Genomic DNA, 18,257 nt, shown 5'->3' with positions numbered 1-18,257 from the left:
GAGGAGAAAGAACTAGGTGGAGCCGGGGGAGGGACCTGCCTCCCGCTTTGGGTGTTTCCCTGTTTATTACCAGTTTGATACCCAGCTGCCTCCGCAGCCACCTGAGAGGTCACCTGGGCAACCAGATGAAGCGCCAGGCACAGGGGAGAGCCTCAGAGGCGCCCCAGCTGAGGTCCGGGGAGGGCCGGGGAGCCTGCAGGCCAGGGGTGGGGCCACCCGGCCTCTTACACCTGTCTTCCCCATCCTCCTCTGACCAGGGGACCCAGTGCTGCTGGGACAGTGTGCCATCCCGTCTTGGAGAGACAGGAGATGAAGAGAGCCTAACAGAAACCCCGCCCCCACACACAAACCCACAATACACACCCCGTGCCCCCAAGTGGAAGGCATCCCACAGGCCCGCCCATCCACACGCCCCAGTACTCACAGAGCTGTTGGGGGCGCTCCCTCCGCCGGACGCCTGGCCGGAACCTTGGGGGACACTGCCCTGCAGACTGGCTGGGGGACCCGGCGCCTGGAGGCACTGCTGTCCGTGTTTGGGGCCCTGACCCCCTCTGACCACTGCCCGCGGGCTCAGCCGGCGTGGGGAGCCAGGGAGCAGGGGGATGTCTGTGAAAGACAAGGACACAGAGGGACAGCAGCTTCAGGGGATGGGAAAGCATGGACACAGGACCCAGAGCAGCTGAGGCGCTGAGCCTGGGACCCCAGGGCAGCCCTGAGAACACACCACACTCCCCACAGCTGCCCACCGCCCCCACCAGCCAGTCCTCATAGGCTTAGTTAGCCAGGCTCACATTGGCCATAGGGGAGGGGGTAGGGTGTTCCCATCTCACACACACACACACACACACGCACACACACACACACACGCACGCACGCGCGCGCGCATGCGCGCGCACACACACACGGAGCCTAGAGCCACCAGCAGTAGCTCCTTCTTTTTTTTTTTTTTTTTTTTAGGTTTGAGGCATTTTATTATAAAAAGCTGGGACGCATAAGAGAATAAGAACTTAAGTCATCATACATTTACTTCATTTTGTAGCTTGACAGCTACAAATCTAGCAAATCTTTAGCTTCATTGATTTTGGCTGCTATATAAGGAGATCCTCCCTTGTCTGGGTGATTTAAAAGTATAATTCGTCGATGAGCATCTCTTATTTTGGCTTTATTGGCAGTAGGGCTTACACCTAGTATTAATGCTGCTTCCCGTTTTGTCATTTTGGGTTCAAACCCACCTCTGTAATAGCCACCACTGAAGGCAGTTTTTGGTAGACTTTGAAAAACTTGTTTTACTTGAGGCTCCATATGCTTCATGGCTTGCAAAGCATAACGACCTGCAAATCCTGCAGCAGCAATGGTCAGTCCAACTGCTACCACTGTACTGGCCATGGCACCTGCTCGGTTCCCCTGCTTCCACCAGGAGCGCGGTTCATCCCAGCCTACCAAGTTTATGCCTTAATCACAAAGTGATTCAGCCACTACCAGCACTTACAAACCACCTAGGCAAGCGCCCCAGGAAATACGGCAGTGGCGGCCGTAAACTAGGTCAGAAAATTGTCGTAAAAGTGGGCCCGCGGACGGGCGCAGTAGCTCCTTCTGATGATGACTGTCATAATCTCTTACGGTTCCCAGACATGAGGAGGGCAGTTGCCTGGAGGCAGGGTGGGTGGGGCACTGCTGGAGAGACACCCTTTATTAATGCCAAAGGTTTAGTCTTTAGGGTCCCTCCCAGGGCAGCAAGAGAAGGGGGCACCCTGGCAGCCCTCACACCCCTGAAGAAGACAGACCAAGAGTGGACTCAGGGCAAGGGTGACCTCTGACCCAAGGGCCACCTCTGGGGCCCTTAAGGGGTCTCCACACCCCTGCTGCCCGCCATGGCCTCAGAGCAGCCCAGTCTCTCCCTCCCCCAACACCCCAGAGCAGCCTTTCAGGGCACCCAGGATGACACCTTGGCCCTGCCCCGAACTGACTCTGAGGTCTCTGAGCCTGCTTCTTCAACTGTAAAAGGAGGAGACTCCCCCAAACTTGCAGGTTTGTAGTGAAAATGAGAATGAGAGATACACATACAAAGCACCTGGACAGTCATTAGCCTGCAGGTATGCAATAAAAAGTGGTTATGATCATTGTTCTTATTCTTTTCATTTTAAACTTCTTGTGAGCAGAAATCACATCTTATACATCTACCTGGTAGCTCAGTCAGTAAAGAATCTGCCTGCAGTGCAGGATACCTGGACTCATTCCCTGGGTCAGGAAAATCCCCTGGAGACGGGCAAGACAACCTACTCCAGTATTCTTGCCTGGAAATCCTATGGCCAGAGGAGCCTGGCAGGCTACAGCCCATGGGGTCGCAAGAGTCGGACTTAAAGACTAAACGGATGGACAGAGTTAAACATTAAATGATAAACTTAACAGACGAGTTAACGACTAAACCACAACCTAGCCCTTAGCACCTGCTGAATGAAGGAACGAATGAACGGACCAAAGGCAGCTTTTCCCAGTCTCTTAGAGCTTCTGGTCAGTTACAGGGTTGAGGAGTAGCCCCATACCTGTGCCCAGCTCTCTGCTGGGCAGTTTCGGGAGGACTGGAACTTGGGTCCCTGCGCTTGAGAGATGTATCAATATCATCACTTTGTGAAGATACCGATGATGTGCAGGAAACACAGTTACAGCCAGCAAGTAAAGATTCCACAACTGGTTTCTAGACTGTGGGCTCTGGCCTATATTGAGGGAACCAGAACGGTGGAAAAGTCAAAGTAGCTTCAGGAATCTGCATCTTGAAGCATCTGGAAGGCAGGGGACAGAACACTGAGGGCCAGGAGTGGGCATGCATGCTGGTGGGGCGATGGGGGCCTCCAGTTTAGGATATCAGGGGAGGGGCTTCTGTCCTCAGTTCCCAGTCTTGCTCATCCCTCTCCCCTTGTGCATTTCTGCCCAGATCAGAACTGAGAGCAAGACTGTGCACCCCAGGGTGTGTGTCTAAACACGCCCTGAAAACCTCCATGTATGTCTAAACAACCGGAGACCATCCTGATGAGTACCTGGGCAGGTGATACAGCGGATGCTCATTCAAGGCCCATACTTCCTTGACAGCATTCAAGGAATGAATTCACACCAGTGACCCTGGTAGCTCAGATTAAGAGGCAGCCCAAAGCTTTAGTCACACCACTGTCTGGGAGCCACCATCCCCTAAAGGAGCCACTGGGGCTTTGAGGCTGGCCTCCAGGGCCCCACCAGCCACCCTGGCCACTCCCTCTGCTGGCCCTCTGATATACGGATCACTGCTGCCTGGGGTCCTGCTTTCATGCCCGCCTCCTCCCATAACCAGCGATTAGAGAACAGCGCGGAGTTCAGCCGTTCCAGCTCCAGAAAGACATTCCAGGAAATAATGGCATTTTAGAGAGCTCTGTTGGGCTTCCCTGTTGGCTGAGACAATAAGGAATCTGCCTGAAATGCAGGTTCAGTCTCTGGGTGGGGAAGATTCCCTGGAGGAGAAAATGGCAACCCACTACAGTATTCTTGCCTGGAGAATTCCATGGACAGAAGAGCCTTGCGGGCTACAGTCCATGGGGTCGCAAAGAGTTGGACACAGCTGAGCAACTCACACACGCACACAGAGCTCTCTTTGCAATACCGACTCCATTTTTATTTCCCTTCTTACACCATTCACTTGGCTCCTAGCACAGATGGCCTTGAACAGGAGATCCCTGGGTGTTTGTGGCTTAGCCACCCTCCTGGGTTCTGGGGGTGTGATACTGTGATTTATTGTAAAAACAGATAATTTGGCCTTTGTTCTGTACCTGCTACAGAGCTCCTAAAACCCTCAGAATTTCCTAAGTGTGGAGAGCAATCAAGGTGTCTTTTGTTATGTTAATGAGGTGACTTTTGGGAAGCTCCCCGATAACCTAAGAATGGGGCCTGGTTGCTAGGGGAACTGACCTTGTGATGAGACGGTGGACCTTGCAGTCTCCCCTCCCCTCCCTCCGCCTGCCCTCCTAGGAGGCTGTAGGACTGGAGATTGAGCTTAGTCACCATGGGTGGCCGGAAACTTAATCAATTGTGCCTGTGTAATGAAGTGCCCCAAAAGGATGTATTACAATCAGTCATGCCCCTATAATGAAGCCCCCAAAAGGACGGAGTTCACTGAGCTTCCAGGTTGATGAACAAGTGGAGATGTGGGAAGAACAGCACATCCAGAGGGCATGGGATTCCAGGTCCTTCCCACGTATCTTGTCCTCTGCATCTCATTCATCTGGCTCTTCCTGAGTTGTACCCTATCCTTTCACAATAAACAGTTATCTAGTGAGTAATGCTTCCCAGCTGGATCAGTGGTAAAGAACCCACCTGCCCATTCAGGAGACGCATGAGACTCGGGTTCAATCCCTGGGTTGGGAGGATCACCTAGAGGAGGGCATGGCAACCCACTCCAGTATTCTTGCCTGGAGAATCCCATGGACAGAGGAGCTTGGAGAGCCACAGTCCAAATGGTCGCAAAGAGCCAGACATGACTGAAGCAACTGAGCATACATGCATGTACATATGTTTATGTGCGACAGAATATTACCCAGTCATAAGAAAGAATGAAACAATGTCATTAGCAGCATCATGGATGGACCTAGAGATTACCATACTAAGTGAAGTAAATCAGACAAAGAAAGACAAGTATCATATGATATCACTTATATGTAGAATCTTTAGAAATGAGACAAATGAGCTTATCTACAAAATATGCTTCCAAGGTGGCTCAGTAGGTAAAGACTCTCCCTGCAATCCAAAAGACAAAGACATGGGTTTGATCCCTGGGTCAGGAGGATGGAAACAGACTCACAGACATAGAAAACAAACTTAGGGCTACCAAAAGGGAAATGGGGTGGGGGAACAATAAATTAGCAGTTCGGGATTAGCAGATGCATACTACTATATATAAAATAGATAACATGGTCCTATGGTTGAGCACAGGGAGCTGTGTTCAATATTCTGTGATAAACCACAACGGAAAAGAAACAAAAAAGAACAGGAATGTATACATATAAATGAATCACTTTGCTGTGCATCTGAAACTAACACAACACTCACTGTAAATCAGCTATACTTCAAAAATAAAAAGAAGACAATAAGAAGCATTTGAATCTGTTGGCTAGCTAATGTCACCCCAGCTCACCATTCATTCATTCACACATTCAAAACCATTTCATAATCATTTACCACACACCTTGTCCTGTCCTGGATGCTGAAACTTGAAGATCTCAGAGTCTCCTTGGGGAGACAAACGGTCTAAATCTGTAACTTTAATATATAATAAGGGTACTAAATCACAGAAAACTTACCATTTTTGATAGGCCCCTATGACAGAGACTTGGGCTTCCCTGGTGGCTCAGACAGTAAAGAATCCGCCTGCAATGAAGGAGACCCGGGTTCGATCCCTGGGTCAGGAAGATCCCCTGGTGAAGGAAATGGCAACCCACTCCAGTATTCTTGCCTGGAGAATTCCATGGATAGAAGAGCCTGGCGGGCTACAGTCCACGGGGTCGCAAAGAGTCGGACACAACTGAGCAACTAACACTTCACTTCATGAAACAGACTACAAGCTGCTTACCAAAATCCATGTTCTCCGCTTCTCCCTGAACACACAGCTAGACCATATTTCCGAGCCTCCCTGATGTGGCCACGAGACTGAATTCCAGCCAGAGGAATGCAAGCAGAGTGTTATGTGCTATTTCTAGGTCTGACCCATCAAAACCTTCCATGACTGCTCCTGCGCGCTGTTTCCCTGCTCCCTGATAACTGGAGTGGCAACCCTCGGGGCCACCTCGGAAGTCACAAATGAAGTTGGCTGAGCCCCCATCATCCCGGGTCCCTGAAAAGCTTTTGGGGAAAGAGCCACCCTACCAACTTGATCACCCACCTAGCCCTATCTCTTTAGCAAGCAGTGCACTCTTGTTATGCTTTACTCCTTATTTTTAAGTCTGTTCATTAGAGCAACTAGCTGAGCATAAGGTGCCCTCCACTATCAATGTGCATAATAATAAATAACTTCACTTACTAGGGCTTCCCTGGTGGTTCAGACATTAAAGAATCTGTCTGCAATTCAGGAGACCCGGGTTCAATCCCTGAATAGGGAATATCCCCTGGAGGAGGAAATGGCAACCCACTCCAGTATTCTTGCCTGGAGAATTGCATGGACAGAGGAGTTTGGTGAACTATAATCCACAGGGTCACAAAGAGTTGGACACGACTGAAGAACTAACACTTGCTTACACGGGCAGTAATTCAGCCCACAGAGATACCATCCATACTCGTACTACAGAGCCTTGTTCAACTTCCCCCAGGTTGACAGACAGCATAACTCCCTCGTGCCTGCACACTCCAGGTGGGGAGAGATGCTCAGAGGTAGGGACTGGACGTCATCTCTGGCCTTCACTGCAGCCTGGCACACAGCCGGTGCTCAAGGAAAGAGTGGATACAAAATTGAGATGCAGAAAAGAAGAGCAGAGAGGGATTTCTGGTCAGTCGTCTCTCCTGTGCTTTGTGGCGTGGAATTTTGGAGCTTTGGAGGGTAAAAAAATTGAGAGGCTTTGTCACCAGCAGAACCACATTTTAAGGAATGGAAAGAATGGATGTATGTGCACGTATAACCGAATCACTTTGCCTGAAAATAATGCAGCATCATAAATAACGCCACTCCAATATAAAGTAAAAATTTCATTAAAAAAAATAAATGCTAAAGGATGTTCTTCACGATGAAGGGAAGTAAAACAGATAGGCACTGGATAAGAACTGCTCCTGAGGGGAGAGTCTTGTATTCCTTTCTTACGAAGGCGAGGAGAAGAGATTGTAAGTCACTGGTCAAAATGGACTATTAGCCACTAAATTTTCTACATGCTACAAGCCATCGTGCGTCGGTGCTCAGTCACTCAGTCATGTCCAACCCGTTGCGACCATATGGACTGTAGCCACCAGGCTCCTCTGTCCATGGGATTTTCCAGGCAAGAATACTGGAGTTGGTTGTCATTTCCTATTCTGGGGGATCTTCCCAACCCTGGGACAGAACCTGCATCTCCGACACTGGCCGGTGGATTCTTTACCACTGAGCTACCTGGGAAGCCCACAGGCCACTATTTCTCAAGTTAGAGGTTCGTTATCTAATGATTTGAAAGATAGTCGGTTATCTAATGGTTTGAAAACAGCATGTTTTTTTCAGTATAATAGAGTAGAACGGACCAGAAAAGTATAAAACAGAAACACCTGTTTTAAAATAAAGACAGACACAATAAAATAAATGCCCACGTGCAAAATAATACCTTTCTAAAAAGCTACTAATGAAACTACAGCTCTTTATGCTGGGCAGTGTCTTATACATCATACAAATGCCACCGTGACATTCTTCTTAAAGTTTAATGTTGATGAACTAGTCTCATTTTCCTAGGCAATGGGACCCATGTAACTTATTATCTCTTTTCTGATCTGCCTGTCAGGAGGTTATAAGTAAGTTTTTCTCAATTACAGTACCTATTCTTATCTAGGTTTGGCTGATATAATAATATGTGCCCAATCTTTCATTCTTTGGCATTTGCTCATTTTCCCTTAAGTTTTATGGTATCTAGGTTTCCTTTCTTGCAATTTGTTTGAAGGTTAATAAATAAGAAATAGAAGTAGTTACTGATATAGGAAAAAAATAAAAATGAATTAGAAAGGAGTTAGGGTCAAGAATCATTACCAAAATATTAAAAACCGGTATTTTTTTCTATTTAATTATTTTCAACGGGCACGTATCATTACTTTTAAATTCTTAAAGCTATTTTTAATTAGTTTATGATGAATAACAGGCATCAGTGATTGCTAGAAAAGTGTGAGTTTTCCCATTTTTCTAGAAATCAGTGAACCAGTCTGAAGATGTGAGGGTGGGACTGCCCTGGGGGTCCAGTGGTTAAGACTCTGAATTCCCACTGCACAGGGCACAGGTTCAGTGCCTGGTCGGGAGCATAGAATAAATAAAAGTACTCTACAAAACAAAAGGAAATATTTTTTTAAAAAAGGAGAAGATGCAAGGGTGGCATGCTTTATATTTGTGTTTGCTACACAATGGGGGGAGGATCTCACCCGGCTCCTTGAAAGAATTGTCATCTTTTTGTAGTTTCAGCGCAAGTTAACATAGATGGAGAACTGTCAGCCAGATGGACTTATAAATTATTTGCTTAGAGTTTCTGGAGAGAGGGCAGGGTTGTCTGTAGGAGCCAAAGAAAGACTTTAGTACATCTTGAAATGTATTAATACTACGAAGTGTGAAAGTATTATTTGCTTCAGTCATGTCCGACTCTGTGCAACCCCATGGACTGTAGCTCGCCAGGCTCCTCTGTCCATGGGATTTCCCAGGCAAGAATACTGGAGTGGGTTGCCATTCCCTTAGCCAGGGGATCTTCCTAACCCAGGGATCGATCCCAGGTCTTCTGCACTGCAGGCGGAATCTTTACAGTCTGGGCCACCAGGGAGACTGTGAAGTATGGATGTGGTTAATTTCATTGGTGTGGTCTGAACAAGCCTATTCTTGACCCTGCCTCCTCCTTTCTTGTCCAACAATGAGCGCAGCGGTGACCTTAGGGCACCAAGAGCGGAGAATGTAAGGTCCTGTCGGTCCAGTGTGTGCGTGCCCTGTTGATCCTTGCAGCTCCAGCGCTGAGCACTGACTGGCTCCACAAGTGTGCATGAACGGGTGTGTGCTGCCCCCACCGGTGCGTGGTGTGCGGATCCATAGACGTGACCGTGAGCTGGGATTACCAGAATCCATCAGACACTGGGCAAGTTCTCTGCAGGCAGTGGGTCAGTCTCCCACGTGTCTGTAAACCATCAACGTGGAATTCAGGCAATCAGTGCTCACTAAAGCACGTCCCCAGTGTGAACCACAGTGGCACGCAGGAGTTCAGTGATGACAACTGGCCTTCTTAGGTTTGATCCCACTAGATAAACTAACCCTGATGACTCTAGACTGGAAGTCGTGTCAAGGCAAGCCATGCCTGGAATATGACCACAGCATCAACTATCAGCCTTGCAAAATGAATATCTCCCTAAAGGCCCCACTTCCACCCACACTTCCACCCACCCCTTCCTTGCCAACATCTACACTTCCTTCTAATGGCTTCTGAAGAACAGAATGAGAGCAACAAGGTGAGGTGGTAGGGAAGTGAGTTAGAATTCCAACTTTATCCTTTACTGATGATTCACTGGTGAACCCAATGTAATGGGTATTTCCTAACCTCTCTGAACCTCAGGTTCCTCTTCAATGACATGGATTTCATATTGACCCCAAGGCTGTTGGGAAGTGAAGTGCAGTATCTGTATGCACAGTGTCTAAGTATGTCTCCCCTTTCTCTTTGAAAGTCAAAAACATACAGCCTGAGCCCCAAGACTCCATGTGATCTGGCTCACCCTCTCCCTCACCCTCCAGGCACCGGGTTTCCCCCCTGACTTTTCGGACAGCCCAAGCACATTGCTGCCCCAGGGTCTTTCGTCTCTACTGCTGTTGCATGCGGAGAAGGCAATGGCAAGCCACTCCAGTACTCTTGCCTAGAAAATCTCATGGACGGAGGAGCCTGGTAGGCTGCAGTCCATGGGGTCGCTACGAGTTGGAGGCGACTGAGCGACTTCACTTTCACTTTTCACTTTCACGCAATGGAGAAGGAAATGGCAACCCACTCCAGTGTTCTTGCCTGGAGAATCCCAGGGACGGCAGAGCCGGGTGGGCTGCCGTCTATGGGGTCGCAGAGTCGGACACGACTGAAGTGACTTAGCAGCAGCAGCTGTTGCTTGAGGGCTTCCCTGGTGGCTCAGCAATAAAGAATCTGACTGCAATGCAGGAGCCATAGGAGACACGGGTTCAATCCTGGGTCAGGCAGATCTCCTGGAGGAAGGCATGGCAACTCACTCCAGTATTCTTGCCCAAAGAATCCCATGGACAACAGAGCCTGGCAGGTTATGATCCATAAGGTCTCAAAGAGTCAGACACGACTGAAGCAACTTAGCATACATGCATGCCGTTCTTGATCATTCTCCAGGTGTCCACGTGGCTGGTTCCTTCTTTGAAGGCAATCTTTTTACAAACTCCTCCTCCCCAGCAACCTGATCACAAATATAGATGGATTCTACTTTGTAGCTAGAGGCCAGATTCTCATCTCTAGTGGCCAAGTTTCTGTTCTTTGTGTGCTCTAGGAATGCCAGGCTGCTCTCAGCCAGTTGAAGGGTCCACGAGATGGGTGGATTAACAGGAAATTAGATCCTCATTAGAGAAAATGAAACACAAGCTCCTTGTAGCCCTCAGTGTCTCTGGCCCCCCACCCCAGTCCTGCCCCACAGTGGAAGTGGGCAGAGAAGGGACAGAGAAGCTGGACCAGACAGAGCCTGAGGCTAGTGTTTGGAACCCATCTCCCTGATCACACAGCCTCCTCCATCAGCCAGCAAAGAGGCCCAGGGCCCACCTAGAAGTAACTCAGAGAGCAGTGCAGGTGCCCAGAAAGGACCTGCTTAGGTTCCTGGCTCCCAAAATGATGGCGCCTGGCAGGCCACAGTGAAGGGGCGATTGGGCCCTGGATGCCTGGCAGCTGGGGCAGGTTTCTGATGTCCAATCCCAAGAGCAAAGCCCAGACAAGTTGTCTTATCACCTTCTGGAGGAGCCCCCTCTTGTCCAAGATCCTCCCTCACCTGCCACCTGCCTTTGGGGCTGAGATTTAACCTTGCTCTGCAGAAACTTCTGCCCTAGACCAGCATTCACACGGTCCCGGAGCGTCTCTCCACATGTGCTCACATAGTCCCAGACTCACACCTGCCTTCCAGTCCCCTGTACCCACTGTTCATGCCAGTGAAGTGAGCACCTTCCCCGGCCCCTGCCACTCCACGCCTCTCTCATGAATCACTGGAAACAAGACTCCAGACAGAATCGCCTTCTAGGCAGGGTCAAACCCACCAAACGCACATGTGTATTCAGGATCACCTGAAGATGCAGAAGGGTCATGCCCTGCTCCCCTAAACGCTGCCTCAATTTGCTTTTCCTCTTAAATAAGCTCCCGGAGAAAGACACGCCTGTGCTTCCCACGTAAATGTGTAAATGCCCTTCCTGGGGTGGATAAGGGCTGGGGGAGACTTTCTGAAATTGTGAGGATGCTCCAAGAGGCTAAACCCAAGTTGCAGGGGGTGAGTCTGAACCTCTGTCCTCAGCAGACTGTTTCTGAATTAAACCTCAGCTATTTGCTCATCCATTCAGATGTGCTAAACACCCCCTGACTTGTAACAAGGAGAAGATAAAGAGATTGGAATTGGTAATTCATCAACAAAAAGCTGCTGCACCAATCCCCTAACTCTTGTCCTGCCTCTTTTCTCCTTGATAGGACATGAGTGTCCAGGAAACCGCTCAGGTGTCCCTCACCTTCCGAGGGTGAGAGCCACCCCAGTGTGAGAAGTTGCTGGTCTGGGTGCCCCAGCATCCAGGGGCACCCGTTGCTCCACAGACAAGCGTGGGACCCCTGAGCTTGGAGTCCCAGGACAGGGCAGTCTTGGGCTGAACAAAGGGCTTTCATGTCAGGGATCATAGACTGAAATCATGTCTGCCTGTCTAGCCAGCAGACAGGGATCTGCTCTGCGAAGCCCCCTCCAGGTTCACCCGGGGTCACCAATCTCAAGGGTAGGAATAGGGATGCCCTCTCCTTCACTCCCAGCTCCCTCTCCGTCCTACAGGATTCTAGATGCTCAAGACCAGGTCCATGCAAGGGAGACTCACCATGCAGCCCCGAGGTGGTGGCCATGGAGCGGGCGCACTGGACCCGAAACCCCGACTGTCCCGCGGCTGCGCTGGCGTCTGCACTGGCTTATTCAGCCGCCGAGCTAATTCCATCTCGGCTCAGCTCCGTCTGGACGTGCCCGCCCCTGCCTGCTGCTGCTGTCTCCTCCCCCATCCCTCGCTGGGCCACCCGGCCTCCTCCGGCTGCTGCGCCCTGGGCGCACCGGCCGCTAGTCGCGCCACGTGAAGGAATAAGCGCGTTCCCGCCAGCGGGTTGAGTCTGGGTCACGCTCGGGTTAATGAAGCTGAGGGGCCAGACCGTAAGACTGCGGCTCTCCCTGCCCTGGGCGCTGCCTCCTAACCTGGTTTGGGTGTGAGCATTCAGCAGGATTATCTCTTGAACCGTCTGCCTGATTAGTTTCCAATCCCGCCCAGAAACCCCGCTTCCCACCGCCCTGTCGCTGATCGCCTGGGTGGGGGTGGGTGCTTCCCCGCACACCTGCCTGCACTCTACCCGCCACCAACTGTCCCCCACCTTTCTGGAGACTAAAAGGAGCAAAAGTGGAGGAATCTCGCCCCAGGGACAGGAAGAGGAGCTGCAAGTGGTAAGGGGAGGGGCAGGTTTTAGAAAAGCTTCCCAGGGAGACTGTGGGACCAGTTGAGAAAACAGATGTTGAAAGCTCGATCCTAGGAAAAAAGAGGAGCTCAATCTCTCTGGAATGGCTTTGGTACCTAGCCATGGGCAAGGGGATGGAAAAGAAGACCTCCAAAGGGCCATCCTGCATGATGAAATCTACAATTCCAAGATGCCCCTAAGGTAAGCGAGTGCATTAATATCAGGGACCCAGACAATGAAAAGGTATTATGTTAACACATATGTCAAGTTGGCTCTGTATGACCACAGACTTTCCCATCTCCCATGCTGATAAGGTGGGCTGGTGGGACTGCTCGCCACTTTATGCACGCATGTTCAGTCACGACGTCATATCTTACTCTTTTGGAATCCCATGGACTATAGTCCATCAGGCTCCTTGGTCCATGGGATTTTTCAGGCAAGAATACTGGAGTGGGTTTCCATTTCCTCCTCCAGGGGATCTTCCTGACCCAGGGATCAAACCTACGTCTCCTTCACTGAAGGCGGATTCTTTATTGCTGAGCTACTGGGGAAGCCCCTCCCTACTTTGTACATTATATCAATTGATGATGAACCTGAGACAGTAAAGGGAGCCGGGAGCTGAGCAGAAGGAAAACCAGAAACAGCATGTGCCCACCCCAGCCCATCCCTGGCGGGCTATGTCCTGGCTGCCAGGAGTAATCAAGGCTGATATGGATACAGACATCCACTCCCTCAGCACCCTTCTCAGAGCCTTCCCCAAAAGAATGAGTTCTAACAACCATTCTATGTTTTACCTCCTGTGTACCCATTTCACAGATGAGGAGACTGCAGTGTAAAGGTCAGGCCCCATATCTCTGAGGGCTGAGCTCACTTCAGAGTCTGTGCTCTAACACTTGGATCCTGACTCCTTTCTCTCCCAGACACGCCCTTCACTCACTTCCAGGAACCCTTCCATATGTGTTTCCAATGCCAAGAGGCCTGGAAACATTTCCACCTTGGTTCATCTCTTCTGTCTCTCCACATACTCCCTGAGACTCTTCCTCAGATTCTCACTTTGGGGTACTGTCCCATCTGGTCTGAGGGTGACAAGACAGAGAGTCCTGGGAGAAGACTCTTGAGAGTCCCTTGGACCGCAAGAAGATCAAACCAGTCAATCCTAAAGGAAACCAACCCTGAATATTCTTTGGAAGGACTGATACTGAAGCTGAAACTTCAATACTTTGGCCACCTGATGTGGAGCCAACTCATTAGAAAAGACCCTGATGCTGGGAAGGATTGAGGGCAGGAGGAGAAGGAGGTAACAGAGGGTGAGATGGTTGGATGGCATCACCAACTCAATGGACATGAGTCTGAGCAAACTCCAGGCAATGGTGAAGGACAGGGAAGCCTGGCGTGCTGCAGTCCACGGGGTCACAAAGAGTCAGACACAACTGAGCAACTGAACAGCAAGAGCTGGGACCAGAGGCAGATCCACCTTGGAACGCGTGTAGAGTGGGAGAGCTCCTGGTTCACATCCCACTACGTTTCTCCTTCAGCATCGTATTTACCCTGCTCCCTGACGTTTTTTTAAAATCAAAACATGCAATTTTTCAAGTTTAGCTTTTTCCTTGGTAGTGAATCGTCCTGTCAGTAAATACGAGGAGAACTCGGGCTATGGGAGCACTGGGAAATTGGCACCCCCTGTTGAAGAAGTAGCCTCCCACTGAGTTTCTTGGAGCCCCATGCCACCAACAGCACCTCGGTCCTGGGGTGGAGCATCAGGCGATCAGTCAGGAGAGAGACAGCTATTAATAATTCTCTGGCCCCGGATCTGCTTTCCCACAGAGACCTTAGAGACTACTCAAAGTTGGAGGTGGGGTGATGATGGATAGAGGGCGACAGCCTTTGAATTATTGAGCAGTTATATAAAACTTCTCTCCATTCCTCCTTCCCTCTACCTGGCTAAAACTCCCCACCAACGCGACTCAACGCAACTCATGCCATTTGCCTCCAACGTTATCTTCCCTGGAGGTTCTTATCCAGCGGAAGCAGAAAGGCCTAAAAATGCAGCCCTCCCCGGTTCCGGTGAGATCAAGGCTGAATCTGTCAGGACTAGATTCATGTGGCTCCGGTGGACCAGCCCGAGGGTTCTTGCCCAGGTGTCCAGGTCCTTGGGTTCTGAACCTGGCCTTGCCACCCAGCGGCTGTGTGACCTTGGGCAAGTCACTCACGCTCTCTGAGCTACCTTCATCCTCGGTGAAGGGGCCGGAGAGGGCAGTGGATGAGATGATGTCTAAATCCTTTCCAGCTTCATTGTCCAGTGGATGCACTGAGTACAGTCTCTCTCGGGGGTGAAAAGGATCTGGTGTGAAAGCCTGGGCTCCCTCTCCACTCCCCAGCCCCCACCTCAGCACCCGGCTCAGAGCAGCCCAGCCATCTCAACCTGGATGAACCACCAGCCTTTGACGAGAGGATAGATTGGCCTTTATTGTGAGCCCGGGGAAGGTCCGGGAGTAGAGTGCGCATGCGCGGAGCAGGGATCGCCGAGCCTAGCGGGAGGCAGCGGGTGTCCGTGGCGGGCGGGCAGCGCGTCACGGGCTGCATTTCCTGGAGGAGCACTGGCACTGCAGGGCGTTGAGGACCACATGGTGGATGATGGAGCCGTTGGTGCAGCGCAGGGGCACTGGCATGGGCTCCGTGCGCGTCGGCGAGCAGCAGGAACACTGGTCCTGCACGTCCTCCGTGTCGATGGAGTACAGGGCTTTGCTGGTGCATCTTCCCTACAGCGGGAAAGAGAGAGGCAGCGACGCGGGTGATAGAGAGTCCCAGGGTGGGGAGGGCTCTGGGGCAGCCGGCTTCTTGCACCTGCCCTCCTCCAGGCCTGGCCTCGGCCAGAGGAACCCAGGACAGCCAGGCAGTGTGTCTGAAAGGCCTCCCCTAATTGGAACTCTCACACCCAGCCCTGTAGCTGCAATTTCTATGCATGTTTGATGGAAGAGGAAGGCAGCTCCCGTGTTCCATAAGTAACCCTCCATTCTCCTCAAAGGAAGCTTTGAATCATTGCTGATTTTTTTTAATCTTCTGGGGTCAAAATTTCTCAGTTAACTTCAATAAAACATTTGCTTTCAAAAGGAAAAAAATGTTCCTAGTTTCTTTCACATCTCCTCCCTGTGAACTTCCCAGATCTTTTCACAATGTATCTCAAGAGAGGTGTTCGAATGAAGAGACCCGTCCTCTGAGCAGAGGACCCCTTACCTGGCAGTAGTGAATGTCCACTTCGTCTTCAGATTTGCAGTCTCCCACCTTGATGGACTTCACCCTGGCTGTGATGTCCTTGCACTCAGGCTCCTCACCTACAGGGCAAGTGAGAGATGGGACCTGTTCTCCCGTTCGACACTGTCCACTCCAGTTCCCTTATTCACTAGACATAGGTCAGTTTCACAGTAACCAGGTCACCACAGCCAGCTATAGAGAGGGCAAGTCAGTGATCCTGGTTCCCCTCAGCCTCTCCTGCTAAGTCGCTTCAGTCGTGTCCTACTCTTTACAACCCCACAGACTGCGGCTCACCAGGCTCTTTGTCCATGTGATTTCCCAGGCAAGAATACTAGAGTGGGTTGTCATTCCCTTCTCCAGGGTGTTTTCCTGACCCAGAGATCGAACTTGCATCTCCTGCATTGGCAGGCAGGTTCTTAACCACTAGCACCACCTGAAGCCCAGCTTCTCCTGACCCTTCACAATCAGAGATAAAGATATCACTGGGTTGAACTCACTTAATGGCACAATTCTAACTGCAAGAAGAACCTAGATTCACCATGCTTTGGTGATGTCGATGGATAAGACTTACTTTTATACAATTGTAGACTCTAAAAGCCATAATGATCAGAGCAAGCCTCTTGTGCTTATAATTCTGCATGTGTGCTGAGTTGCTCAGTTGTGTCCAACTCTGTGACCCCATGGACTACGGCCTGCCAGCCTCCTCTGTTCATGGAGTTTTCCAGGCAAGAATAGTGGAGAGGGTTGTCAGTTTCTTCTCCAGAGGATTTTCCCCACCCAGGGATCAAAACTGAATCTCCTCCGTCTCCAGCATTGCAGGCGGATTCCCACCTGGGAAGCCTGCTTATACTATACCCAGAAGTGAACGGGCAATGAGTATCCAATAAATACAATTAATATCTATCCATCCCTGCAAATGTCATTGTCTCCCTAGGGACTGAGAAGATCCTTGCGGCCCCTAAGGAATCTTTTGCTTTTGAGTATAGCCATCTCCTGGTCACAGGCATGGGTTTCCTTACCACACAGGGGTTAAAAGCATTCAGCTTTGAATCTCTCCTTGCACCACTGATAATTCTAGGATTCAATGTCAGCTCACTGTTGCCTGTCCAAACACTGGGAGTTTTCCATTCCTGGATGGCTCCAAATCTAATTCAACTTTAAATACATATTAGCCAGACTCCCAATTTCCAAATAATTTCATTTGAAAGCAAAAGCCTGCCAACCACATTAAGAGGGTGAATGAGGAAAACATATTGAAGCCAACACACAGTTGATTTAAATCCCCGAACCTGGCTTATTTTCCTTATGGAGGGTTCCCGTCTCCTGAAAGCACTGAAGCCTCCGTTTGGCCTCATTGCTGCTGCTACTGCTAAGTCGCTTCAGTCGTGTCCAGCTCTGTGCGACCCCATAGACGGCAGCCCACCAGGCTCCCCCGTCCCTGGGATTCTCCAGGCAAGAACACTGGAGTGGGTTGCCATTTCCTTCTCCAATGCATGAAAGTGAAAAGTGAGAGTGAAGTTGCTCAGTCGTGTCCAACTCTTAGGGACCCCATGGACTGCAGCCTACCAGGCTCCTCCGTCCGTGGGATTTTCCAGGCAAGAGTACTAGAGTGGGGTGCCAGTGCCTTCTCCGGCCTCATTGCTAGTTTTGCAGATAACAGCCTTGGCCAGATTGCCCCTGCAGCACACCTAGAGAAAAATGCGTCTCTTCCTGGATGGTTTCCTGATCTCAGCCATGCAGACAGGAATCACAGAGAGAGATGCTCTCAGAGTGTGTCCCCTTAGTCTGCAGCTTGGTTACAGCAACTCCAGGGACTGTCAGAGGGAGCCATCAGGAGAAGAACAAATGACTGACCACTGAAGGTATTCATGCTTTCACTCTTTCTTTCTTTTCCCCAGGGGCTTCCCTGGTGGCTCAGATGGTAAAGAATCCGCCTGCAATGCAGGAGACCAGGTTCGATCCCTGGGTCAGAAAGATCCCCTAGAGAAGGGAATGGCTACCCACTCCAGTATTCTTGCCTAGAGAATTACATGGACAGCGGAGCCTGGTGAGCTATAGTCCATGGGGTTGCAAAGAGTCGGACACAACTGAGCAACTCTTTGCTTTCTCTACCTCCAAATAAACATGGGAACATGGACCCAGGAATCCAAAAACAAACAAACAAAAAAAGCTAACTAAACTAAAAAACAAAGAATATTAGTCCAGACAAATAATTCTATACCCAGAGTATACAGCACTAACTTTGGGATTCTGAGAAGTACATGTGCTCATGGAAACAAGAACATGCGGTGAGATGCTTTCTGATGAGCTGACTGGAGCTCCGTCTCCAAAGCTGCTGCGGTAACTACTGGGGGACCAACCCGTGCAACACAGTGCAAGGTCAGGAAAAGCCAAGGACTTCCCTGGTGGCCCAGTGGCAAAGAATCTGCCTGCCAACACAGGGGATACAGGCTCGATCCCTAGTCCAGGAAGATCCCACATGCCTCGGGGCGTCTAAGCCCATTCACCATGACTACGGAGCAAGTGCGCTCGAGAGCCCATGCTCAGCAACAAGAGAAGCCACCACAACCAGGAGCTTGTCCACCACAAGTAAAGGTAGCCCCGGCCTCCACAACTAGAGAAAGCCTGGCC

General features: G+C 50.4%; 2 protein-coding genes and 1 pseudogene across 4 annotated transcripts in view; all 3 read right to left on the bottom strand.

The window, feature by feature from the left end:
- Positions 1-1,032, bottom strand: part of ANO2 (anoctamin 2) — a 335,785-nt gene extending 334,753 nt beyond the window's left edge. The window contains exons 1-2 of the mRNA XM_086404358.1: positions 1,028-1,032; positions 425-638 (exon numbers count right to left, since the gene is read on the bottom strand). Of these exons, the coding sequence (XP_086260484.1) occupies positions 425-638; positions 1,028-1,032 (219 nt within the window). The remainder of the gene's footprint in view (positions 1-424; positions 639-1,027) is intronic.
- LOC147372920 (mitochondrial import inner membrane translocase subunit TIM14 pseudogene) lies at positions 1,007-1,545 on the bottom strand (annotated as a pseudogene). Its single transcript, XR_015164391.1, has one exon. The product of XR_015164391.1 is annotated as a mitochondrial import inner membrane translocase subunit TIM14 pseudogene (transcript).
- Positions 1,546-14,814: 13,269 nt separating this feature from the next.
- Positions 14,815-18,257, bottom strand: part of VWF (von Willebrand factor) — a 125,464-nt gene continuing 122,021 nt past the window's right edge. For both annotated transcript variants that reach the window (XM_086402347.1, XM_086402346.1), the window contains 2 exons: positions 15,609-15,706; positions 14,815-15,133 (listed from right to left, as the gene is read on the bottom strand). In XM_086402347.1, coding sequence (XP_086258473.1) covers positions 14,945-15,133; positions 15,609-15,706 — 287 coding nt within the window. In that variant the 3' untranslated portion in view covers positions 14,815-14,944. The remainder of the gene's footprint in view (positions 15,134-15,608; positions 15,707-18,257) is intronic.

The sequence above is a fragment of the Bos grunniens genome, chromosome 5, assembly GCF_055505025.1.
Source record: "Bos grunniens cultivar Pamir isolate PY7600 chromosome 5, Bosgru_T2T1.0, whole genome shotgun sequence".
In the NCBI taxonomy this organism is placed as follows: domain Eukaryota; kingdom Metazoa; phylum Chordata; class Mammalia; order Artiodactyla; family Bovidae; genus Bos; species Bos grunniens.
The sequence above is the reverse complement of the archived record's forward strand: the minus strand, read 5'-3'. Positions and strand labels throughout refer to the sequence as shown.